A 27,711-nucleotide genomic window follows, 5' to 3' on the forward strand; every position below is an offset into this window, starting at 1 on the left:
AGAGTCAAAGTTGAAACTTTAACAGCAACTTTCCTCAGTGTGCAAAGGGGCGGTGGGTCACCATGGGATCTTAGGGGTTGAAGTGGGAACTTCTGCTGTAGGAAGGAACCAGTTCTTGATCTCCATCCTTAAGTTGCTGCTAGATAAAATGTCATAAGTAAAAGCAGCAGGAATCACAAAGATAAAACTTGAATTTTGACATGTCCATCACTTCAAGGATGGAGATTTTTCTACAATAGCTGTAAGTGATAAGAGAATTTCCTTTTTCTCCCCTTGTTTTTTGGAATCGTTTTGAAAATCGCCTGCAAGATTTCTGCAGGCTTTCAAACCTCAGTGATTAAAGACTGATCCACACACTGTATTTTTAAAGTTCAGGCCTCTAAAAAGAACTAAAGTACTCGTCTCAAGCAATGTCTTGTCGTGTTATATGAAGCAGGTATCCAAAACTGTGCTAACATATAAAGTGCAGACTTATAAATATCACAGCTGCAGTTGTGACTTTTGAACACGAATGTGATGCTATAAAAGCCGTACTGTTCTGCAAAGTCTTTTGACAAGATATTGAAATGCAGCTGTCCTGCTTCGCTCCAGCATAATTTTATTAATAACAGCTGAATTCAAGCAGTAAGAGTTCTGGGTATGCTGTCTCACGGTCACATTTGCATGGCTTACTGGGACATTTGCGTAGAACAGAGTCATCAGTAAGGTTTATGCTGTAACAAGTCAAAATGTCTGCTGTGAAAAATGTTCACTGTTGGGAAAGTCGGATGATAAGACCTCACTTGCAAATTTATCCCACAGGCGTTGGTGGAGACTGAGACTTTTTTACTTGAGGTTTTTTTTTTCATTTTTAAAAAACATCTCAGTCAACTGTCAAAACCCAAGCTGGGAAACAACTTTCTATGGCTCTGTGCACAGAAACAGAAAAGCATGTTGAATAAGCATCACAAGCCCTGTAATGTTTTTATGGGACACAAACGGCTCCAAAGAAAGAGCCGAATAACTAAAGGCCTTGCTCAAATGCATAGTGGCTCTGGAGGGGAGGGGTACATAATAGTTTTCTCACCTCTGCACCTCCACTTTTCCACATGCATGCACTCACACATACATATACGACTCACTCAGTTCAGAGATGCTGCCCACTCTCGTGGCCAGTAAGCACTGTTCAATGGAGCGCAGTTCGGACTGACTGTAGGTGTTTCCCTCTCCACTCTTCCCAGCTCGCTGCTGCTGCTGGTCCCTTTGAAGAGTTAGACCCTCGGGTAGGCTGAGCACACCTGAGAGTGAGAGAAAAACAGATGAATATCACATGTACATGTGGGACTCATGCTATAGCACAAGCAGGCGTGCACGCTCTAAAAAGGGATCATTTAAACTATGTATCGGACACAGTTTTTGTGTTTTTATCGTGGCTGCATTTTTAATGTTTACAGGTTTGATTTTTTTCACCAATGGTATCTTCTATGTCTGTAATCTGTGCATGGAGTCCCCCTGTACAAAAACTGCTTTTTAGCAATTGTATATCCAGTACTATTTGTTTCTGGAGAAATGTCCCTGCTAAATACAATAAATATGCTGCGTTGTTTTCTCATATTCTTGAAGGATTAAAACTGGTAGATTCATTCTAAAATGTCATTAATATCTCATTATCTCCTCCTATCATATAAATGGAAAGAACATAAAGGTTCAGGATATTAGAAACTGTGCGCATAATTATTTATATCCAGAGTGAGAGTTTGATTGTGAAAACAATGGAAGCAATACAATGTAGTATTTCTGCCTCCTAGCTACACCTGTCAGACACTTCTCCCAAAGGTAATAACGTGTAATATTTAAAATGTGGTTTCATTATTCACAGCTCTTCCTCGCTCTGTGAGTGATGAGGCAGATTCTCCATTTCGCTCTGCTGACAGTTTCCGATTCCTCTGCAGCTTTTCGCTGCAGCCTTCTCAATGTTCGCAGGGTATCAACTTATGAAATGACTAAAGGCTGCGACTCTCTGCTTAGCCCTCTAATCACTGATGGAAAATTAGCTTTGGTTTTAATGTCTATTAGAATATTCTTCCAAGTTAAATGCACATGTACATGTGGCACTCATTATTCTGTTGTGCAGGAAGCAGGCAGCTACTTATGAAGTGATTCTTTTTACTTTCACAAGGCAGGAAAAAATGCATGCAAAAGGCTGACATAAATAGTTTTTGTAATAGCTTTTTTTTACACACTGACTGGACAATCTAAATGATTATCAAATTAATGCACTGTTCATGGAATATTACTTTTTAAAAAATGTTTTCTAACATATGAGCACATGTTCACTTACATTTGCAAATAGAAAGATCAAGTGTAGCACTACTAACACCTAGAGATAACAAAACAAACAGCCATAATAATAAACTCAAAGAAGTCCTTTAAATGTGCTGGTTTATAAAAAGATACTTGTAATCGTAGTGTCTGTAGGTTCTCGGTCATTCAGGTCATGGTGAGATAAGGAGCTTGGAAAAAAAAGCGACTGAACTTCCTTAAGTTTCTTCAAGATGTTTCAGCTCTCATCTGAGGTAATACCTGTAATCATACATTATTTATGTTTGTGGTTCACTGTGCATTATACAAGGAATAAAAAATCCTGGTGCAAAAACAGTCAATAAGTCACAGTTGCTTATCCTGTAAACCTAGAGAGCAGCAGTCTTGGCACTATCTAATCTATATCTTTGTAAAACCAGAGAGCTACTGTCAGCCTGAGGGACAAGATGTCATCATCTGCTGCACCAGTGTCAGGTGGTCTTACTCGCTTCCATTTTCAGTCAGAGTCCAACGTGAACCAGCAAGACAGAGTATAAAGAAAGAAACGTACTTTCTGTTTCTGCATAACGAACCTGTCTACAGGGATTTCTTTAAAACACCTTTGTTATTGCTTTTATTGCTCACAATGTGCCTTCTTTGACATGCGGTTGTGCAAACTGCTGGAAATCCATCTTAAACCATTTAAACCAGCAGGAGGGATACCCTGGCACCTTCCAGCCTCTTACTTTCCTTTCAAACAATTATACATCAGAGTAAATAGCCCATTCAGTGTGCCTACAGGACTCATGACCTACTTCCTTTGATGTGCCCAGACTAAAGGCATCCAGTTGTGATCTAGCACAATAATGCACTACACATACAACAATTATAATAAAATGATTTCAAAAAAGCCTAATTCATTTTAAACCAGTAAATCTTTCATTATTAATTTTATTTATTTATTTACTTGTTCATCTTGTGAAGATGAATAGAAAAGGCTAACGAATTCAATTTGATACTTTTTGTCAAAAAAGTTATGATAAAGATAAACATACATAACACATTATTTATATATATTTTTTCTCTAAAAAAGAATACGGCTGTTTAAAGGCAAGTTACATAACACCTACTTACCATCAATATTAGGTTTACTACACCAAAAATAGTTTGTAGTAATAAATAAATCTGGTATTACAGAAATATTACAACTACATTTTCTTCTTGAAATTCATCATCTCTAACAAGCTACAAGTCCACAACTTTGGATGGCTGTAAATTAGTCTTCACAGTAAAGTTATACAAAAGTTCTGAAATAAACCGCAAGCGATGCAGCCAATTTATCATCAAGCCAGCAAAAATAACAGGAACTGTACAATATTTGTACAAAATATTACAGCAACCTGTTTATTATACCAAAGTGGTCACCATATCATCCCCATAGCACAGTGATGGAAAAATATATGTTTATGGATGCAGTAGGCTTTGGTCCATTGACAGTCTTTCATTTACTTCTAAATAAATAAATCTTCTCAGGTCGTAAATAACCCTTTATGGCATAACTTCCTATTATTCTTTCCATCCATCCATCTGTCCGTGCGTCCATCCATCCATCCATCCATCCATCTTCTTAAACATATATGTAATTCAGTGTTGCAGCAAGGGCAGAGCCTATTCCAGCTGTCGTTGGTCAAGAGGTGTGGTACACCCTGGACTGCTTGCAGTATTACTGGCTTTATCACACATATCTATTGTTAGATAGTCACCAACAAAAGAAACAAAATTTTAGTGAATGTCACGCAGAAAACTCTGAAATTGTATTATCATGGCTGCTCTGACTGTATTGTTTACAGTACATTCATCACAGCAGAACAAGTGTTTGTCAGACTTTGTCTCCGTGATAAGTTGCCAACTAGTTTGTAAAAGTAAATAAGCAATGAGATCCATCATTCTGGCTTTTTTAACTTGTGTATAAACATAGAAGTAAAAAAAAAAAATCTAACAAACATACATTACATTTGATCTTTCAACTGTCATTCTCCTTAATCTTGTTCAGGGAAATAGCAGAACCAGCTGACAGTGATGGTGGTTGCTCTGAGTATAGACTGAGGCAAGGTGACTCACTGGCTCTTTGCCTCCTAATGCAAGGCACTGTCTAACCTCAGGCAGGCACTGATGGAGCTCTTACATGCCAGGCAGCCACTGCGGCTGCTCTCTCTGTGTCTATGTTTGCGTGAGTATCTTCCTCCAGATGTCACTCTGTCTTTACACTTTGAATCTCCTGGGAAATGCTCTCAGGTTTTTCAATTACCTCACATAATGTTTTAAGTTTATTATTGCGCATAATCATAAAGAAATAATAGTTGGCAACCACGCTAGGTTATATAATACTGAGATATCCTATCGGGCACCTGCCTCTCTTTAAGTGGGCCGGTTGCGTTTGCCATATGGCAGCTATTCAGTGTTGCTGAAGAGATGAGGCTGGATGATCCTCCAGGCAAGACAGTGTCAACGAAGAAGAAGTAACACGTGCAGGAGTTCCCATTAAGATGTCACAGAATGCACCTTAGTCATATTCAGTGATAGACAGCTGCATAGACCCACTGCATGGTCCAATGTATTTCATGTTTGCCACTAAAATATATTGAGATGAGACGTGTGTTACAAACTCTTAAATCGCAGTTTTTTTGTGTGGTTTTTTTTTTTTTTTAGATTTTACAAGACTAACTTTTGGATAGATGTGTACTATTGCACTCCTGCCTGGTGTACTTGTTCACTTTAACTGAAACTAAATGAAAATATTGAATTCATATTTTTTCATAGTCTGGGTTAAAAATAAATCTTTATACAATAGTAAACACATTTTAATCTTCCCAGTGAAATGGACTGGCAACCTGCACTTCTCACCCAGTGACAACTTGGATGCGCTCCAACCACAAATCCTTTAAATTCACAGAAATGTACAAGCATGACACTTTAGTCTTCTTTTCTTAACGTTTCAGCTAGAAGGATTTCCCCCAAATATCACTAAATGTTACCTAAACTGTGAGTCTGTATATGAATTTAAAAAACTGCAATGTTTGTTGATTTGATTAGCAGTAGTGGAAGTAGTAGTAGTAGTGGTAGTAGCAGTGGTAGTAGTAGTATGGATCTGCTGACTCTTCTCAGGGTTGACTAGAGCAGTGGGGCAGGAATGCTGACCTCGATGTGGCTCCTACCCTGCATTTAAAATCTATTTTGGAGGGACGCACAGGGAAGTGCACTTCTCTAAACATATTTTAGTTCTGCAGGAACGCTGGCTTCAGTTTTTTACATGCAGATAAGGTACAGAGAAAGCAGAGTGGGGCTTTGTTTTAGAAAAAAAGCACTTTAAGCAATGCAAATGTACAAGATGATCTGACCTATTATTTAAATAGCAGAGTGAGAAAAAGAAAGCAGAAGGGCAGACAGTCAAAAAAATCATACAGGCCTGACATAAACACTCTTTTTGGCTGTAAAGGGTTAATCATGTTGTTACTGTACGTGGATCACAGTAGTGCTGCCCCACGCTAGGCTCCATGACTGTTCTGCCAGGCCAGATGGCCACCATATGTATACTGAGCAAGTGATCATAGAGGGAGACATAGCACGACAGAAAGCAGAAAACAGAGCGGTGAAATGTGTTAAAATTCCTTTCTTACTCCTGAAGGCTGCCATCAAGAGTAATTGAACTGCAGAAAGAAAAGGGGCGTAAATATAAAGCTAGTATTTTTTTTTATTACAGACCAGGTATGCATGGGTAGACTGTAAATCTCCAGAGGTATGGCTTTGGCTTGTGTTCTCAGGTAACCACAGTATGGTCTGAGGTAGCCACAAGCTTTCAATTTTTTAGACATGTGCTCACCACACGGGTGTGAAGGAGTTCTGCAAAAAAGTAAATGTACCCTTCAAAATGTCTGGTAAAATTAGGAAACTGGCATTCACACAAATGCTCATTTACAGTCAGGAGCTGCAAACAAGTTAATAACAAGTCACGCTGTATGCAACGCTGAAGAGCGTGCACACAAAAGCAGACACAAACACATAATTATCAGTAATTAAAAAGTCTTAATCCCAGACACTTCATGGGATGTGATCTGCTGGTAGAACAATGTGTTCAGCTAAACCCAAACTGAATATTTCCTCTCCTGTAGTCACGTTCAAGATACAGTCTGCTGATGATCCTTTTTGCAGAATGGAAAAGGCTTCCGAGTTTACGTGATGTGTTGTTCCGAAGGAAGCACACAAGCCTCCTGATGTGTTCTTATACAAGCATGAGTAAACCGCCGAAGGAAACACGTTCCAACTGTGGCTTTAGGTTTGTTTTTGTTTGCACATGATCAGAGGAGAGAGCCCACTGAAAACAAATCCTGCGCCTGTTTCATATAATGAATCTAAAAATGAATACAGCATTACATTGATCCTTTATTGACACCCCTCCTCCACACAGAGGTCATGGGTGTGTTAGAAATACAACAATGATGCCACTACAAGCTGATAGAGTCACTGTCTCACACAATTAGCTCCTGCTTTCTGAAGCTTCGACAACGTGGCAACCATTTTTTTCACCTTGCCCTTTACAGTGTTTCTGCTTCAGTTGTTAGCGCGATTCGCTCTTGTCTTAGATTAGATTCTTTTGATTGAGGTCACACCTCATCATTGACCTTGTTTGAGGCAAGTCCATTACACACTGACAAATCAGGAAGCAAATAGACAGATTACAATCAATTCAGTGCATTCTGCCTTTAACATGTAGACTAGTGCCTGAGGGAAGCACTTAAATTGGTCTTGATCTACTCTGCACTCTCTATATATTTTACCCTTTTGAGAATCTTTGTTGCTAATTGTTTTGGTTTTACATGTCACAGTTTTAATGGTTCATTCACTCCCCACAACTGTTTTCATTCCCAATGAATAACCACCTCACGTTTGCATGCTTCCCTTAAATGAATGGTGATATCTATATCCATCACTCCTTCTCTTCCAAGATTATGGCAATTGTTCACAATTAGCAAATGAATCTTTAAGTCACTTAAGTTAAATCAAATTTTAATCAGTTTTGAAGAAATGTTCTCAAGTTGTTCAAGGGAACAACTCGGGGCGATCGTGGCTCAAGAGTTGGCAGTTCGCCTTGTAATCGGAAGTTTGCCGGTTCGAGACCCAGCTCTGACAGTCTCGGTCGTTGTGTCCTTGAGCAAGACACTTCACCCATTGCCTAGTGGTGGTGGTCAAAGGGCCCGGTGGCGCCAGTGTCTGGCAGCCTCGCCTCTGTCAGTGTGCCCCAGGGCAGCTGTGGCTACAATGTAGCTTCATCACCAGTGTGTGAATGAATGGGTGACTGACTGAATATAGAATGTAGCTTTGGGGTCCTTAGGGACTAAGTAAAGCGCTATATAAATACAGACCATTTACCATATTGCATTCACAATAAAGGAACATTTGGCCTACAGGCCAACCTGAAAACCTCTAGCCTAGGCTGCTGCAGGTACACTCTGATAAACTTGTTGGATGCTTTCTGTAAATCTCTAAAAGAAAATGAGAAAAAAGGGAGATTTTTGAAGGTAAAGGCCTAGATATTTTCCTCTGGAGCTAACGGACAGAAAAATAGACCCCAAAAATTGACTCTAATGGAGACAGAATAGTGAACTTAAGTTTGCAAGTGGTCAAAATGAAACCAGGTCTTTTAAAAGTACAAATGGGCAACCATTTGCTAAAACTTTTAATTGTAAATTTTTAGGTTTATAGCTATAAAGTGTTTTTCTCAGCTGTAGTGCATTTTTCCACTATAATTACATATCATTTAATGAAGAAATTGCACATTAATGCAAATTAATTCAAATCTATCTCTCATGTTGGGTGCCATTAAAAGAAATACTGGAAAAACATGGACATCAAATTTTTAATATAAATTCACTTACACACAGATAATCTGAATTTCAAATTTCTCACTAATATTTTCCACATTTATTTACCACAGCTCGTTAAGCTCTTATACTGACTATTCAGCTATTAACTGGGCTAGCTTTTGTAAGACTCTCCTTTATTAGTAGTATCTGGTAGTAAGTATCTTCTTTTTGCTTTTTGTTTTTACAATTTAGACATCAAAATTGTAGAAATCTCACATGTCTCGTAAACAGTAAACTTAATTTTTTGCCTGTCCCGTTTCGCTCTTTTGCCATCAGAATTATTGTCTAAAGGCGAGGAAAGATGCCCAACGGATTTACTTTACCAAATGGACCATCCCAGCCTTGCCGTAATGGTCTATTTGATTCACCTTTTATTGTTTATTTATTTATTTATTTTATTTTCACTTGCTAGATACAGGACAGACTTGAATGAGGAAAAGAAAAGGGAGAAAGGAAGAGGGGGAAAAAACAGCGGAGAAGAGAGACGGGGATAAAGGGCAAAAAAACAAAAACCAACTAAATAAGCAGACAAAAAAAAAAATACATATATCAATCACCTGGATCACCTGTTGAGAAAGAAAAAAGAAAACAAGCAGAAGAAAACGAGAGCAATACAATAAACAACATCACGATGATCTATGTGAATATAACAGTAAATACTAAATATTAAACATTATTGTGCAGCACGTAATATCGACAGCACACAGTGTGCTTTGAGGTAGGAGCCAAAAAGGGTGTAGTTTGTGTGTGTGAGCACCCGTGTGTACACCTGTGAGCATGGACGCGCTTGTTTTTAAAAGGTTCCTTCATGTAATGATCTGCTAGAGGGTGTGGGGGGGCCACAGCCCCGTCCACCAGGGCATGAAGCAGGTATGGAGGAGATCAAGACTCCAGACATCCAGAGGCCCTCAGAACACAAGAGACCAAGGAAGACCAACAGAGGGGCAGCTTCGCCACTATCCCAGAAAGAGCTGAGGAGAGTCCCAGAATCTGCAATTTTTAAGGAATAAATGCCGGCTTTCTCAAGATAGTGCCTGCAAAATTGCTGCAAATAGCAACACACAGGAACTAAGAGCTAAAAAAGGAAACAGAGAGTAACATACCATAGAAGTAAACAAAAAAATCACAAACCCTACACCCAAAGTCACACGCACACACACACACACACACACACAGAGGACTTGTGACGGGTGACCGACACACAACAAGGGCACAACTAGAATTATGCAATCTTCTCCAATCAAAGAGAAACCAGCACTGCCTGCTGGCTGTGTGTTATTCCACCCTGAGGTAGTGCTGCTTTCACTATTATTTCTCTCTTTTCATCTCATTTCTTCTGTCAAGGGTAATAAGTCTGTGTGTAATATCCGTGAGTTGCACGCTTCCCGCAGGATGCTTTCCAGACAACACTGGCAATCAGCAGCAGGGAAAAATCTGAAGTCACTGAGCCGTAATCTCTCCGCTCGTCCTGCACTGCTTCTCTACAAGCATTTGGGAGAGTCCTAAAAATAAGGACTCTTGCCGTTGCCTCACATAATCTGATGTAGGTAGGAATTTAAGGGGGAAAAAATGAAATCTCCTGCATGCAGTCAAAATAAAAAAATAGAGCACATGTGAATTATGCTGAAAAAAAGAGAAGACTCTGAATTTTCAACAAATACAAGAAGCAGTCATGTTAAATGCAACAGTGTTCTAAATTAATTGCTCATTTAGCACCGAGGGCACTGGAGTAATTAAAGGATATGACTAATGTCATAAAATGAGGTTTGCTGCGAGGGGATTTTTCCCTTTGGGTCATTTTTAAATGGGATGACATCATATGGAGCTGCTTGTAAACATTTGGAGCTTTTAAGTGAAAAAGGCTCTTGGACATTAAAATTCCATAAATGTGAAGCAAAGCCCAAAGTAGATAAGACAGTAAGTGCTTCAGGCAGCAAAGGTGCAGTCACTACTTGTGTGCAGTATATGCACGGTTCAATGTTTATTTCTGTCCGTGAGTGTCTGCATCACATGTGTGTGTCTCAGTCTGACTGCATGTGTCTGTTTTGTGCGTGTACCTATGAGATGAAGGTTTCCCAGCAAGTGCTTGGCACATATTTAGATTACTGGTCGGGATAGAAAGAACTGAACTCTGTTTGCAGATCTGAATCTACACTTAATCCCAATAACACGCAACAAACATGGCATTTCCAATAAGGAGGGAGAGAGCATGATTCAACGTATTCTAGGCAATACATTACACACGGCGATGGATGTAAGGACAAGTGACGAATGATGACATCGGGATTTGTAATCCACAGGGACGCTGTATACATCAGTGGATGATGTATAGGAGAAATTATATTTGAAATGTCATCACGGAGACACGGGGCAGCTGTGGTAATATTTTTACTGTTAACAAATTCCATAAAGAGACCAGAGTCAACAATCATCCCCCTGAAAATTAGCAGTTTATTTTGACTCAACACAGAGATTCAGCTGCTATAAAACAGAACTTGAACATTTCAAATGTGAAAACATTCCCCCTACAATGCACTTTTACACCTGCCTGAGTAACACTTGATGACAACTACAGTTCACAGTGGTTAAAAGGAAAATATTAAGCCTCATTTTAAACTATATGTTTGTGATTTGTTTTAGCCCCACAGACTGTCATGGTTTTTGCATTGTTGTCATATTTCCTTTCCTATTTTGTAATTTTTGGTTTGTCCATTTGTCAGTTTCATTTCCTTTAGTAATCTTCCATCGTTGTTTGTTTTGCCTGCATCACCTGTGTTCTCCACCTGTTTCCTCTTCCCAATCCCACTGTGGCAGATTGTTATGCTCAGTTATTTCCCCAAGTCTTGTACTGCCCTTTGCATTCCCACTGTTTTCTTTTGGACTTTCTAGCATTACTGTTGATCTCTTTGTGTTAGATCTTTTGGATTGTTTCACGGCCTGTTCCTTTTTTGGAATCATGCTCCTCGCTGGTAGCTTCATGTTTTTGACCTCTCAAAATACAGATTTGGATTTTGCATTTTTAGCTTTACCTTTGAGTGTCTTTCATTTGGGTCATTTTCCTTTGAAATGTTTTTGGAGGGCTTTCTACAAAGTTACAGTACTTTTATTGTTTGACTCCTCATTACACTATCACAGGGTTTTCTGTGATTGTAACTAGCCCACCCTCAGCAGAGATGATGTGAGTTTATGAAAAAAGCAGCATCATACGACAGCAGGATTGTTGATCATCTATAAAGTGAGTTGTTTATACAACTAGAGCCACTTCATCAATTCCCTCATTATCAATAGTGTCCAATAGTGAGATGAGGCTTGTCAAGATATAATGGTGACTGATGTCTCCTTACTTTCTTAGTCAGCATTACAGACAGAAGACAGGAGCACTGTACTACAAAGTGACTTCAGTATACCTGGGGTATCTTTCCATGGTCTGGATTCACTTAGTCTAACATCAGCAATCAGACTAAACTAGTCAGACTAAACTGGTTATAATTTTGCTGGTTAAAAGACTTAAAAAATTATTTCAGCTTCAGCCTTTGTGCTCTTTAATGGTTCAAAAAACAGAATTCAAATGTAGTGCTCAATTCCAGAAAACTGATTGGTCAATAGGCAGTGATTTCATGCCTGTTGATCTCTAATAGATAACCTGCTCCACAGTTAGATTCGTAGCAAGACAGCATTAGTACTACTGAAGTCACAGGGTGAACCCTGAAGTTAACTGGGTAAGATGAAATCTTGCTTTGCAGTACAGTCCTCTCGTTTGATAACATGTGGAACACATGACGTCACTTCATAATGAGTAATTCTAGTTTAGGTGTGTAGGCACCCACTTAGTTTTTCCACCTGTAATGCACCCTGTACCCTGTAGATCAGCAAGGAAGATAACACTACTGGGGTGTCCCCTTCAACGTCTACAAATATTATTTTCACACAATCCTTGGCTCTCAAAGTGCAGAGAATACCATATAACATTCTCTGTGCAATTGTCATATTTTTTAATCATAGAAATTTCATATTTCTTACTTGTTGTGAGGCAGGGGTGCTGCCATTGCAGAGGTTTTTGAAGGTATATTTTACAGGCCACTGTTGAAACAAATAAGCTTGAAGCTGAGGGCCACAGTCTGGTGAAGTCAGAACATATTTTGAGGCTGAATAATATGTTGTCAGTTTTGGCCTTTTCTGGGTTTTATTAACAATGTGAATAATACAGAATAACACCTGCGTTATGCTTCCTCTACTTCTCCTGTGGAGCACAGTTTGTTTTATGCTTCCAACACAGACCACTTGGTCATCTGAATCCAGTGATTGGTTAGGTTTATTTTGTTGTTGTTTGTGTCGACATCTTAAATGTTAAGACACAAATTTACATCTAAAGGCTACTCTATGTGTAATGTCCAATCATTACCACCACGGAACTGCTGGCCACAAAATTTATCTCTATTTTTATCCCTTGCTCCTCCCAGGAGTCTCATGTCTGAAAACTGGCGGAAATAATCTGCTAACTGCTGCCATCCCAGCAGACAAGCTAGACCCCTGCCATCTTGTGCGTCACTACAGAGTCACGTCTATGGCATGTCCTGTTCTCGCAATCCCGATTTACTTTCTAAATGCCAGTTTATTATATTTACGGTCGACAGATGAGTCAGTTATCAGCCACCTGCATGATAACATCCTGCACAGTGTACACTACGGCGGTCTTCTTACTCTGCTCCTATTCTTCTGAGGATAAAAATGCAATGTCACAGTGGTGTGTGTGTGTGTGTGTTTAACTTTATCTCTTGGCACAAGTGTGTAAGTTTGAATGTTTATGGTTTTGCAAGCCTTCTTTTAAAACCTTCCAACACAGCAGATATGGCAATCGGGCGATTGTGGCTCAAAGAGCTGGCAGTTCGTCTTGAAGATTGCCGGTTCGAGCCCCGGCTCGGACAGTCCTGGTCGTTGTGTCCTTGGGCAAGACACTTCACCTACCGCCTACTGGTGATGGCCCCACTGGCCAGTAGGCGATATGGCAGCCTCGCTTCTGTCAGTCTGCCCCAGGGCAGCTGTGGCTACAACTGTAGCTTGCCTCCACCAGTGAGTGAATGAATAATGGAATTGTAAAGCACTTTGAGGGCCCCGAAAAGTGCTATATAAATGCAATCCATTAAAACAGCACAGGAGTCCCTGACACGCCCCAAATGCTGTCATTATTAGCATCAAAGATTAGCTTGAGTGACTAATCTGACTTTCTTTTGAGAATACTGAATCATTACTCTTGCAAGACTTGTTTCAGGGTGGGGGACTAACAATTTATGAGGCACTGAGTTCCAAATTACTCCATAATTGTTTAACTCACCTAGCATAATCTATCACTCTGACTCTGCAAAGTGGCTGCTTGTAGCACAGGCACAGCATGGAAGTGGGCCATGCCTGGCAGAGAATGATGAGGCCTGGGGCTGTGTGTCGCTTCCTGCTGCTTCTACACTTCCCTCTGACCCTCCATCGAGGGATGAACCTCACAAGGCTTCAAATATTCCTGTCAATTTTATAATGGGGAGAGCACTCGTGTCTGACATGTAATCATTCAATTTTCAACAATATTAGAACCTCAGGGGAAGAGCCCTGGTTGCCTCAGCTGTATTGGTTATTATGGAAAATGTGGAAAGTCTGACAGGAAAACAGTGGGCTTTTTGTTAAGTCTTGTGCATGAACGAGCGCACTCATACATATGGATGAACATCGGCCAAACTATAATTGAGCAATTTGCAATATCGCCCACTAAATCGGCCATCTTTCAAAAGCACACTAAACACAAAAGAGCTACAAACTATGCTGCTACTTTGTGCATCGCATGCAGGCCTTAGCAGGAAAGGTAAAGTTTCAACCAAGGATGTGCTCCCTAAGTAGTTGTTATTGCAGGTTAAAACTGTCACAGCCCATGCCAACAGTCCATATTTTACCAAAACAGGGAAACCAGGCCAAAGCAAATATTGAGCCTATCGTATTTTGGGTGACTCCCCTGCATCAACTGACTCCAGTCAGCTGCAGGCAGTTGGTAGGCTGGGTCTCCCGTCTGCTCCATCAAGTTCTCCCCCACAAGTTTTCTCATCCTCTCTCTCCCAGGTACACTAGCTCTGCTGTGAGAAGGAAAAAAAGGGTGGGGAAAAACAGCTGGCAGAGAGCACCCGCTTCAAATCCAAACACATGGACATGGAGCTGGAATGTGCACGCCACGCTCACATACAAACACACCCCTGCCTACATACACATCTGTAGCATGCGCACATGCAAATGCACACTTTTCCTCTGTTCCAGCTTCACCCTGTAGATTCATACCCATTGCGTGCCAGGAATATAAATGCAAAAAAGGGAGTCATTGTTGAAATGGCCAAGTGCAGCATTTAACTTAGTTCATGAGGTGGGGTTCACTCAAAAGTTTAAAACATCAAAACAAGTATACTGGAGTCTTTCAAAGACACAAACAGGAGTGCACTGTGTAGTTCAAAGAGTGCATTAAAGTTATTTAAAGGTCTATGTGTTTTTTGAGAAATAAAATATACAGCACCAGAAACTAGCACTTGTGGGAGCTATGGAGTGGTTCCCCTTTCTCTTCATCAGTGCAAAACTCTTCTTCCCTCAGTAATTATTTATACATCATCAAAATGCATATCTGCTGCTACACCCCTCTAACCAGTGCAGCCACATTTCCCCACATGTCCCATCAAAGCAGTGATTCCCATATCATTCCCTTTTCTGTGAGGAAGATATATAGTCCATCATCATCAGGTCACTCACGCTCAACTCATCAGTGGTAATTAACAGTCTTCAGGTCCAAGCCGCCCCAGGCACTAGAGAGTCCAAAGCTGACCCGGACCGACCCCGCCCTAGCTAACAGAGGCAAGCACAAGTTATTTTTCTGCTTGGTTGACTGTGGCACTTCATCTGTGCAGCTTAATACACTTGGCTGCGCAGCCAGAAATGGAAAGGGGCCAAACCCCAAGAGCTTGATAATTTTTTTTTCTTAAACTGACTTTTTAAAAGTGAAATTAAATCTGCATATGTGTCGGTTTCTTCACGGAGAATGATAGTGTGACTTTGAAGTGAATCGGCCTGAGAAGGGTTACACACTGGACACGTTTTGAAAATTGCAGCTACTTGCATTAACCCCCCTTAAAGGCATTAACAGAAAGTATCCAGGTATATTGGAGAAGCTACGCAACAACGAATGATCCCAAATGGGTGTCATGTTAGCTTGCTTTTCAAATGTTCTCCACAGATGCCAATGAGTGTTTGACTTCTAATGCACAAAAATCTTGTTGGACAGTTAATTGCACAAAGGACAAAATAATTCTTGTACGGGCGATTGTGGCTCAAGAGTTGGGAGTTCGCCTTGTAATCGGAAGGTTGCTGGTTCGAGCCCCGGCTCTGACAGTCTCGGTCATTGTGTCCTTGGGCAAGACACTTCACCCGTTGCCTAGTGGTGGTGGTCAGAGGGCCCGGTGGCGCCAGTGTCCGGCAGACTCGCCTTTGTCAGTGCGCCCCAGGGTGGCTGTGGCTACAATGTAGCTGCCATCACCAGTGTGTGAATGGGTGGATGACTGGTTGTGTAAAAAGCGCTTTGGGGTCCTAGTAAAGCGCTATACAAATACAGGCCATTTACCATGTACTTATAAGCCTTGTGGAATGCTTATGAGTCCTATATCTTCTTCAGCAAAAATGAGAGTAGAAACACCCAAGGGCCTGTCACAGTTTAATATCATGCTGTCAACAAAAGTCTGAGCACTGGTATTAATAGACTTTTGATTTTCCCATCCATTCTTCAGTCATGTTGCACTGCTTGAAAAGTAATGACTTTTGTAAATGATTTTCACTGTTTGCATTACTTACTGCCATTAAGCTAATAAGAGCAGTCTCCTGTGTTTTCACAGTACACACTCTCATATGCATTATATAATGCTGACTTGGCAGCCAGGGGTATTACAGCCAAGGAGTTGATGGAGAGTGTAAGCATGAAGGACCAACGCCTTAAACTGAAATCTGCCTTTTAGAGTTTTCCAAAATACTCAGCTGCCTGTTCCAATTAGAGAGAAGATCAAACGTAAACTGCTGCTCGATCAGTCACACTCGTGGTCTTCAATTATTCTGTGTAGATTTGGTATTAGTACGTGTATTTGCACAGGGACAAAAAACATGCCGTGTCAACGAAGCGTGTGAGCACCTTAAAAAGGTAGGGGTGGGGTTTCTAGAGATTAGCATGTCTGATTTCACACAGTCTGCTAACATGACTTCTTTCATGTAAGGTGTTTTGTAAGGGTAGTAATAGTTTATATTAACCACTTCATGCATTTCCACATTTTCTGATTTATGTTCTCTATGTGGTTCTCTCACTCCCCCAGTCACCTCAAAGTAAAAGGATGATTGACAACTAAACAACATTTCAATACGTCAGGTGCCATCAACAGAGAAACGTGTCTTTAGCAGCTGTGTGTGTAAATGTAGCAATACAGCTGGTTTAGATGGGGATCTATTCTACAACATAGCATTTAGATAGAAATTTGTCTGTCTCATGACACCAAGCAACAACAGTGTAACAAGCTAGAACTGAGAGGAAATGAAGCAAATTTGTTAGCTCCCAGAAAGAAAACCATCACTTTGACGAGGACACTAATGAAACATAAAAGTGTGCAGGTAGATTGCAAGGGAAAGGCTCATTTGTTTTGGTGAGACCTGTCGATCGCGGTGGGTGTGAATTCTGAGGAGCTCACTTTGGGATGGGCGCATACACAGAGGGGGTGTGTGAAAAGAAAATACTTAGGTGTACTGAATGAGTTGAAAGTCGAGGTGAAGCAGCAAGGCTTGAAAGAGTAAGTCGCAGTTGAATAGCAACACTTTGTTGTAAAATCAAGCTCAAGAGCACCAGCCGATGACTTAGAAACTCTTGAGAGGACGCTAAAGCATATGGTGTGCCTGAGGGAGCAGCAGGAGTGTTTGAGCAGTTTGCTGGAGTGAAAAGGGCACTAGAGACACTTCCTTAAGAGATAATGGTGTGAGATTACCTCTTTGGCAGTTATATGTTTGCATACGCATTGCTGGCATGCACAATATGTAGTGATTTATGCTGCGATATGTAGATTGCATTGAGGTGTTTGATGGTTGCACAATGTAGCAGATTGGGTGGAGACCACAATTACTCACAGGTAAGTGGACCAGTCTTTAAAGGAATTTCTTGGGAAAAGCACTCCCTCCCAAGAGTTAGATGACAAGACTAATACCGTTTTGTTTTTTTTTTTATCTCAAGGTGTGTTTTGATATCAGTTTCTCTTTTATAGACTAATAATAATAGTGATTATAAAGTAGGTACATGTTATCAAATCAAAACCCGGATGTCTAAATCAAGTGTTAACTGGTAAAACAAAACAGCTGGTGTGTCCCTGAAGGTAACACAACTACCTCTAAAATCCTGCACAATATCTTTAGTGTGAAATTCCCATTTGCTATGACTAAACTCTGGTTTTTCACAAAGTCTGTGTCCTGCACCTCCTTCACTAAATTCAGCTAAACACATCCAACATAACCAAAAAGAATACTTAGAAGCTGAGGTACCACTTCTCATCAGGCAAGGCAAACAACTGATTGAGGCCCCAGGTGTGACTGGGACCCCTAACTCCTGACAAACCTGAAAGTATAGAGTGGCAGTGTGCAAGGTTTGCAAAGAAAGTAGGAACCTTAAACTAATAAAGCACGGTGCCATTTGACTCTGCTCAGTCCGGTTGCAAGTGGTGTGCATGATCCTGTTTAAGCATAAAAGAAACAGGAGTGGTGTTTTCTCCAAATCCTTATTATCACAGAAAGCCTGAATACCTGTGTATGCGGTCACTAATACCTTTGTCTCCAAATGTGAAGCAGGCTGCTGAAATATATAGCTATTGTTTGTTGAATTAAGTCATTCATTGATCCTTTATTTCCAGTCTCACAGTCCCTTCCACACACCCACTGCGAATAAAAAAATGCCTCAGTGCGAGAAGGACAAACAGCCAGTCACCATTACAAAGAGAACAAATTGAAGCGTATTGATTTACACCACATACACTCTCATCTCAGACAAGAAGAAGCACACAGGATTAAGGCTGAGGGATTGAAGTAATGCATTACTTCTTTGTTACATTATTCCCCTTAATATGAGTGACAAGCTTCATATTTGTACCAAGAAACTAATGAAGGTACTTAACAAATCCTCTCAATCCAGGAAATGCTTGGACAGAAAACAAATAACGCTCAGGTTTGTTTAAATTTTAAATAATATGAGTGAATGAGTTTAAATAATTCCACACTGACTCATTACCTCTTAATGTTGAAGCTAAAACTAAATATGTGCAAATAAAACATTGCATGCACATTCAAAGGCTACATTTTCACATTTAAAGGAGTTGCAGAATGCTCATAATGTAGAATCATTTCCATGCATTTATACTGAATCTCATATAATTAATGGGAGCTATTCAAGATGTATGCTTGGCAGCCTATTGCTTTCCATTGAACTAATAAAAGAGAAAAAAACTGAGCAAAATCTAAGTACCTAAAGTACCTGTTTTTAATTAAGTTTCGATTTTGGGGAAACTATAATGAAAACTACCTACACACACAAAAGTTCAATATCCACAGACACAGCAAAACAAGGACAACAAATTACAAGAAAATGCTGCATAACAATTACACTGCTAATCATCTATCTGTGATTTTAAATGGAACAGAAGCATCAAGGGCACTGGTGATGTGTAAGCATGCTTAACTAATATTGCTTTATTTTCTGTTGTGCTCAGATGATCAATAAAGTTCATTTAGATGAAGAAAGACAGTGCAATTCACTGCTACGCTAATGTAATGAGAGAACAAAGAGCCTGATCTTTAAAGCACAATAGTTTAATGGTCTAAATACTGAGTTTAGTGAATAAAAGAAGTGGAATTTATTACAGGAAGTACTTCACTGAATATAAGAAGAAAATGATGGGATTCATTTGACTCTACTGTCAGCTTGTGAATGGAAAAAGAGCCAGTGGACTTTGGACTGTCAGAATAGCAGCTTGTGTCACACCGGTGCTTCTTCACCCCTGCAGCGAATTTATATTTGCCAGAGAATGTTTATTTGCCAATGAATGACTGGCAAGCCATTCATATCCTCCCTGAGGGGATGGAGCCGGTGATCCAGTTATTTACTCTAGGTCAAGACAGAGAAAAGTCTGTGATACAGTCGCCATAGCACTGGGAGATGAGAAGATATCAGTCGCAGGTGCAAGAAGCACCTTGGGTCCATAAGTAGAAAATAACAAGCAGAGAGCTGAGAAGCAGGATTCAGCTCATCAAACATCTCCTGAATGACAGGTAATGTGACTCCACAGACACGCCTTCACACCAGACGGCTTCCACACTTGTGGATTTGTGCATGCGTGCATGTGACTATGCACGCATGCATGAACATGCAAGGGATAAGTGTGTGTTTTTTCTACTTTAGCTGTGTTGAAACGACTGTACTGAGTAACACACTCTGGCTAAATGAACAAGACTCTGTTGTCCTGTATTAAAACAGGGACGAAAAGGATAATAAAGCATTAATAACACAGGAAGTGTGATGCATGTAATCCAAAATTGCAGGAATTACATGTGAAACGTGCTGACATTCAGGGGCTTGAATTACACATTCAGGTCAGCAGTAATTAGAAAAGCCTGTTTCCTCTTTTGACAAAAAGGTGTTTGAAATGAGGCCATTACCCTCCTGACTCATATTTAAACCAGTAAAGAGCTAGATCACAATGTGAGGAGTGATGGGTTGGCTATAGGAAGAGTGGAGAGGAAATCAATGAAAACAGGGAGACAGTGATTGACAGTCAATAGACTTGAGAGGATCTGGAGACAGTACAGCCAGCTACTGACAGTCACTTCCCCTGACGTATCGTGGAGATACAACCTGCCAAGATGTGACTATCAATCACCCGTAAAAAGGCTTCTGCTGTCTCTTGCAATGACCTTGTGATGTCCAAGTCCACATGCAGAAGTGACAAAAATACATCCTGAAGGTTGGGGCTCAGTAGCCAGTGCTCTTTGGTTGGAAAAAGCGATAGTGTGTCTGCCCCCAGCCTGTGTGAGCAGGGCAGAACAGCCTGCAGGAGAATGTGAAACACAATCGTTCCCCGTCAGCTCCAGGTCAGCAAGTTTTACAGCACCAAAATAGGTCTTTGTTGTCAACCCCTGTAATCAGTGTTTTAAAGTCCACAGTCCACATTTGACTTCATGTAGTTTTTTTTCTCCCATCTAGCTTTGCATGTGTTTAGAAAACAGCGGCTACATGTGGGATGAAATAAGAAGACAGGGACAAAGGAAGCCTCGAAAAAATGCTCGGATGGTGTTTCTACTTTCTGTTGCCCTGCAAAAACAAACTACCGTGGCTGAGCATACATCCAGAGGGCGTTGATACCAGAAAAGCCACAATGACATCAATTGCTGGAGGTTATCCTAGCCACTGGCCTGCAGCCATCCAGTTAAGAACTCCACCCGCCCTCATGTTGCCTCGAGGAATTGTGCAGCCTCGGCCGGAGGGCTGACAGACCACTGGGTCACCCATCCAGAACATTACACTGATTGACCAGAAATGTCCACAGAAGAAAGAGTTGTACATGAAATTGACAGGGGAAAGGGAATGAATGCAGCAGAGTAAATTGTTGGATTGACTTGACAAAAGTGGGAAGCAATAAAACTTCCCACCACACCAACTAATGACTACAGCATGCAAACTGCTGGGCACAGTCCCTCCTTCCCCCCTTTTTTCTTTCTCCCTCTTTCTGCATAGGCCTTGGGAAAAACCACATCTCTTGACAAAAAAAACAAAAAACAAAGGACAAAGCTGTCATTTATGGAAGTTATAGTGAACACAAAGTTATTCTGTTTGCACTTTTTGGAACCTGATCCAACCTTTACAAAAGTCACAATGTTAATGTCCTTGCCACGTCAAAGTCAACAGTATTATGCTAATGCAGATTTATAAGCTACAGGGTTAATGAGCAGGGATGACTTTTCTCTGGTTCACTTTTCATCTCAAAATTTAATTGAGTGGTTTGTCTAAGGTCCTCAGCAGGGAGAGTTATATCTGATACCACCCATAACACCTGCCAACCCGCACTTGCCATGTGACCAGGTGAAGACAACAAGAAACAACACCGCCAGAGCAGCAATGAAGAATGAAGTATAGTTCAAAAGGTCACACGCTGATTTTCTCTGCAGGTGTGTACAGTTTCTAACCTGCAGGTGTTCAGGTGTGAAAAGCCTGTTTGTCCTTGTCCAAATATAAAAGGGAAAATGTCCCACAGGCCTCGGCTGTTGAGGAGAGGCTATGATACTACAGAAAGTGTTTGAAGCAGGTGGGAGACTTCTCTCTTAAAAATCATACTTCAGCATCACTGCATAATTGGGAATGATTTTGGATATTTAGTGAAAAAGTACTTCTTGCTACTTCTGTGTTTTATGTGGCATGAATGTAATTTTTTACATCATATAATAGTCATGTTTCAACAGAGATAGTCACTCAAAGTATGAAGTTAAACTGTAATCACCATATGGGCACTTATTGGAAACATATAGTATATTTCTGTGTTCTGATATTTTGGAAGCATTACACAAAAATAGGCATGGAAAAAAATTGATTTATATTGCTCAAGCTAACATTGGTTTTTCAATACACTATCTAATATAATACAAACTACAATACGGATTTTAGTTTAAAAAATGGAACCGTGCAATTAATGGAAATGTTTGAGGGAAATATTCTTCCGCCTTTTCTCTTTTGGGATTCGATGCCATTATTGTTACATATGTAGGATAAATAGCCAATAGACACTCAGCTTAGCAGAAAGGCAGAGCATGGAAATCTCTCTCAGCCCTTTCTCTGTTCCATATATCTGTAATGACACTTGCCACAAATAAACAGCTGCCTCCATGGGGAGTCAACCCAAAAACAAAACAAATACAATATGAGGCAATGCAATAAAATAGCTCTACAATGAATACTGCCTCTATGAAGGGTCTTGTGGCTATGTTTAGTGACAGATTCTGTGTGTGAACATATGCCAATTCTGGTGTCTGCACGTTGCCAAAATGAAATTGCACTGGACTTTTGTGTTCCTGATATTGTGTTCCTGTGTGTTGAATCTGTGTAGCCCCAATAACGAGTCAGTCTGACATACATAGCCAGTACGCTGTCATCATTTTGCAAATCCGCACACAGCTGAATACTCACAGGACGATTTTCATTGATCCCACACATGCTGATCAAACATCACTGTGTAGCTGCTTGAAGGGTTGGAGGATTGACTTTACTGATCGTGGACTGATTTTTTTTTTCTTCGTTTTTTAATGTAGTCACATTATTATTTTAGGATGATTAAAGTTTACAATAAGAAAAGAAAAGAACAGAAACTGATTAGCTGTCTGTATTTTGTGCAAAGGTCATACAAACATGGACTATTCCATTATGTTAAGGCACGTGCGAGTGTCTCATAAGGCCTCTCTTTCTCCCTTTTCTCTAGGAACATGTGTCGTAGCACACAACAAAGAAGATTCTATCGGTGTGAAGATGGCGCTAACAGAACAGCTTTCTTTTTTGTGGAAGAGGAGTGATGAAGCTTTTTTGTACTCTTACTTCAGTGCAATTTTGCACTTGTTAAGTTCAGTTAAAAGCTGGATCAAATTGAGGATATGGGGATAGGTAATACAGCATAGACTTTTAAAAAGTGCACACAGGGAGAAGGATCAGAGACACAGTATGACATATTAATCTCCTTCCCCCTCGAGGAACCTGACACTAGCAGAACAGAACAGGTAAGACAGAAAATTCACTTTGCGGTCATCAGCACAGGCCTTGTTGCCAAATCTCAGATCTGTCCCTTTCCCCATCTACCATTATTATTTTTGGGGCGCTTTTTGGAGAGCTGGGAGAGAGAGCAGGGAAGACACTCAGGGAATGGCATACGGGAAGATTCAAAGCAGGCTCTGCAACAGGCTTATGATTCACCTGCTCAACCAGGTGACCTATATCAGCTCCCCTTCTATCATCAGTGTAAGCCAGGCAAGCAATTTAGTCCCTGGCCTCATTGTTGTAGTAAATGTTCAAATTTCTTATTTGGAATAGGTCTCGACATATTCTTAAATTTGCTTTTTTTAACAGCCTTGAAGGAGATGTATGTCAGTTTTGTGTCTGTGTGTTAATATGACCCTAAATAATCTCACATGAAACATGAGGAGAGGCAATTAATCTAAGAGTGCCTATAATGCTAAATAATACAGTGTCAGAAATCATCTCTCTGTCAAACAGAACTATTAAAAATAAGTGATGGGTCTGTGCAGTTTCTTGTTGTCCTATGTTGCCACAATATTCCTCTTAGAAACTTTAATAACAGATCAGGAGGGGTCACGAGTCACTCTTGATCTCATGCACACAAAGGGCATGATCAAGGACAGGAAATTCATCTTACTTTCCTATAAGATGCATTTCTTGAATAACTTACTAAGGAAAGAAATAAAAGACCTCCGTATGAGCAAATTGAATGTTGTCATCGCAAAGCGTGCTTGGGGGGCTTCTTGCTTGTGGATCATTGAATGTTGTTCTCATGACAAATCTTTCTTCATGTGGATCTTTGCCATTTTTCCCTCATTACACCATGGGACAAAAAACCCCAAAACCAACACAACCACAACTCAAGCATGTGGGTCCTCTCTGTTCGGTATGCCGTCTCATCCAAATGGATCCGGAGAGGCGCACTGTGCTGTGATGTCATGGGGCAATTTTTTATTAGCAAAGCTCCAAGTGAACATGTGAAACCCATACGAATCAGACGCAGATGAGCAATTAATGATTAAAAATGAGAAAATGTCCCCTGCAGGCAGCACTGATACTGTGAAGGAGCAGCTTGTGTTTACTTACAAGGACAGAATCAACTAATTAAGTGGAGTTCATTTCATAAACACAGAACAGATAACATGATGTGGCTTGCTTTTATTTTTTTTAAAAGATGTTTTTTAAAGCTTCCTTCATCCTGAGCTGCAACATAGTGATATCACTGCAGTGGTTTTGGGCCCTCAGAGTTCAGCTGTTGTACGCTGTTAAAGACACATCATTATGGGCTTCGGGGCCATCGACTACAAATCAAAAGCACATTTGATGATCCAGACAAAGTCCTCATATAGAACAGCTAACATTTCTAGCAAATACAAAGTAACAGTAGAGAACACAGGCAGTGTAATAGTGGCCTTTGTGAGTGTGTTTGTTTGGTTAAAACTGCTTTTTTAGGATATTAAATGCAGAATTTCTGGCTTGTACACAGACTGAGGATATTATTTTACCACTGAATTCGACTGTTGAAGTCAGCCGCCTTGGTACAGAGTAAGTATTATTGCCACTTCATAATTTTTCTCAGAGTAGCTCCAATGCGCCTGCAATACATGAGAAGAGCTCAACAAAGCTGAGTGCTAGCTGTGTTATGCAGTTTCCATGTGTACAGAAATATAGTAGGTTTGATTTTCAAAGTAAAGCATATTTTCATGGTTTCTTAATGAGGTTTAAATTCCACTGAGACCCTGCCAGCGGTGCAGAATGAATCCACTAGATATATCTAGAGTTACTTCTCCTCTGGTCATGATTTGTACTTATGATGTGTGAATTTTATAGGGTTTTGAGGGAAGCTGCATCAAATCCATGCATCCAACATCACTCAGAAATTCAAAAATGGGGGACACTTAAAAAAACAAAAGCGTTTTGCTTCAAAGACGAGATGCATAAATGGTTTGCCTTAGATTTAAAGTCTTTTCTGACAGTTTCAAGGAGTCATACTAGAGCTCTTACACTTCTGAATCTGAAGCCAAATATGACATGACAGGCTGAACTCTCATTTCCCAATAAATCTAAAAATTATGACTGGTCTGTTTAGGTGTGACTCTATATACTATGTAAACCTGTTTTATACTGAGATATCCAAATTCTGCTTTAAGTCATAACTGTTTGACCTTTAACTCCTAGGAGGGCACATTTTAATAGGACTTTCAATCATTTCAAACCATTAGCTGCTCTATATAAGTGCTTATCACGAATCAAATTCATCCTTGCAATGCTCTCGTTTTTCTCCTGTTGACAATCAGGCCTTGAGAGGCAGACCTCATGTGATAAGTTAGACATGATTTATTTGCATGAGTCTGCATCACAAAGGGGACACATTTCAAATCTCTGCACACAAATTATACACTCATGGTTACCTGACTTCGATTATACATAAAATAACCCTTTCTGTCAAGCATCTGTTTGCTCGTAACCTTCACAATATCTGTGCTTAACATGAATCTGGGTACAAGCAAGTCAGTTATCCCTCAAACCTAAAATCCAGTATGCCTTTTGAAAGAAACAGACTCACTCTCATCCTGTCAGAATTAATATGCAAATAACTCGTATCTCTTTTGAATCTTCAGCAGTAATCCTTGTCCATGGAGAAAATCATATCATAGTATACACTTAGATCCTTGACTGATCCAAGTACACGCTCTGACATTAGAGCAGTGGCGAGAATGTTCTTCTTCAGAACAATATGCTGCGCTATCACTCAAATCAGTCACTGTAAGGCATGGGTAAGCCCACAAGGCTAAATCTAAATATGTAGGTCTACAGCGGTATATAGCATTAAACTCTCTCACTTGTCACCGCAATTTCCAAAAGTTGACAAGAAGAATGCTCCCACTCTTTTTGATCAGCGTGAATCCGGCTTCATTTTATCCATTAAAGCCACAATCAGTCTGAAAATCAGCGCTACTTATATACAGTGTGCTTAGCACGAAGAAGCAGAGTATTCGGTTTCTGATGTTCGAGATAAAGCATCGCCTCCTCAGCTGCACCAGTTAAAACAGACACTATGATGTCTATCTGATAATCTCTTTGCCCCCACAGAGGGTCACACTGGGGTCGACATCACTCGTCAACCCCCAGGAGCTTTTTTCTCTCTGCCTTTGTTTTTGTTATCAAACAGCCAGAAGTGGCAGCAGAGGCCAAAGGGCAGGGTCTTTATCTCCAGTGCCTGCAACCCATTTTTTACAGAGGAATTTGCCTTACAACTTAAAACTGTGCTGAGCGTTTGGGTGTGAGAGCGCATCATCAAGATAAAAAAGGCCAAGACAACACTGGTGCTTAAAGAAATTATTTGGCAGTGCTGTTAAGGTTATCTCACTTCTGCACAGAAATGCAACGTAATTATGTAAGGCACACAATGTATACACCAGGCCATTTGTAAAGTGCAAAGGAGCAGCACAGATTAGGGGTGTAACAATTTTCCTAAACCATGGTTTAGTTCGTCCCTCGTTTTTTTCTTTAGAAGGAATGGATTACAAATTTTACCACAGGCCTGATCGCTCCGTTATGATTGGATCATGAACAAAAAATTATCTTTATTACTTTAGAGCAATTCCAGTTCACTTGCTGCCAGAGAGATTATTACCATTCAACCATACCAAAGCATTAACAGCTCTACATGGGTATCACGGTACAGAAAAATGGAGCCAAGACAGGATACTGCGGACATCTGTATCACAGTTTTGATCTCGGTTTCGTAATGTTGTGAGGCAGAAGCACAGACTGATAGAATATGAAGCCTACTAATTAGGGGTCATTATCAGTAGGAGCGTGTTTGAGATGAAAAACATAAAAATCAAATCTTTGCTGTGTTGTTATTACAGCTGGTACGTAAAAGGACATCCTCTTATACGTCCAGCTGTCTCCTTTTGAATAAGTCCATTCATCAGTAGTTCATTGTACTGCTGCAGCTCCTGCCTCCCTCTCTGAGTAGTTGTCATGCATCTTTTTTGAGTGCTGGACTTTACTGTCACTGTGGCTGCGCTGTTTTCGATGGTGCTTAGACTGCTTGGTTCAAGCCACTGACAGGCAAGCAAGGAGACAAAATTGGATGGATGCAGCTTTCCCTGCCAGCAGTGTCAGCCCTAATAGTTCACTTCAGATCTCGACTCAGCCCTCTGTCATCTGACATACAAAATGTGCAGTCTTCTGTTTTCGAGCCCTCGGTCCCAGTGTTTTTATGCCCTGCCCTCTATCTGCTACTCTTCTTCCCCCCCTCTCTTTTTCAATAACGCCGTATGATCTCACGAAGTACACAACACACGCTTGAAAATTATGCTTGGGGTCTTTGTGCTAGTGCAGCCAGCTGAAGTTATCACTTCATTCACAATATGTTCTGCAGGTGTGCAAAAGGTTACACCAGCAGAAATCGGTTTTGCAGTCATCATCGCCTGGAGACCATCAATAATTTATATCCTGGAAGAAGAAGGAGTCTGATTTTGAAATTTTCTGAGGTGGGCCTTTGTATGCCAGTAAGCCTTATTTCAAAACTCTTTGGGGCTACATTCCTCCGTTCGTGTACACCATGTATTGAAGACTTATGTTTGGAAAGGTATATGGGGATCTAACTAATGGTGCAACTGTTGCATGAATCTCCTTCAA

The 27,711-nt window shown here is 40.4% G+C and overlaps 1 protein-coding gene across 2 annotated transcripts in view; it reads right to left on the reverse strand.

Annotated features, from left to right (window-relative positions):
- The window catches only part of abtb3b (ankyrin repeat and BTB domain containing 3b), a 67,773-nt gene that overhangs the window by 22,382 nt on the left and 17,680 nt on the right, over positions 1-27,711 (reverse strand). For both annotated transcript variants that reach the window (XM_084932871.1, XM_084932870.1), the window contains exon 2: positions 1,122-1,277. In XM_084932871.1, coding sequence (XP_084788997.1) covers positions 1,122-1,277 — 156 coding nt within the window. The remainder of the gene's footprint in view (positions 1-1,121; positions 1,278-27,711) is intronic.

This window comes from Perissodus microlepis, chromosome 7 (genome assembly GCF_051167445.1).
Source record: "Perissodus microlepis isolate ML-2025 ecotype Zambia chromosome 7, ASM5116744v1, whole genome shotgun sequence".
Lineage (NCBI taxonomy): Eukaryota > Metazoa > Chordata > Actinopteri > Cichliformes > Cichlidae > Perissodus > Perissodus microlepis.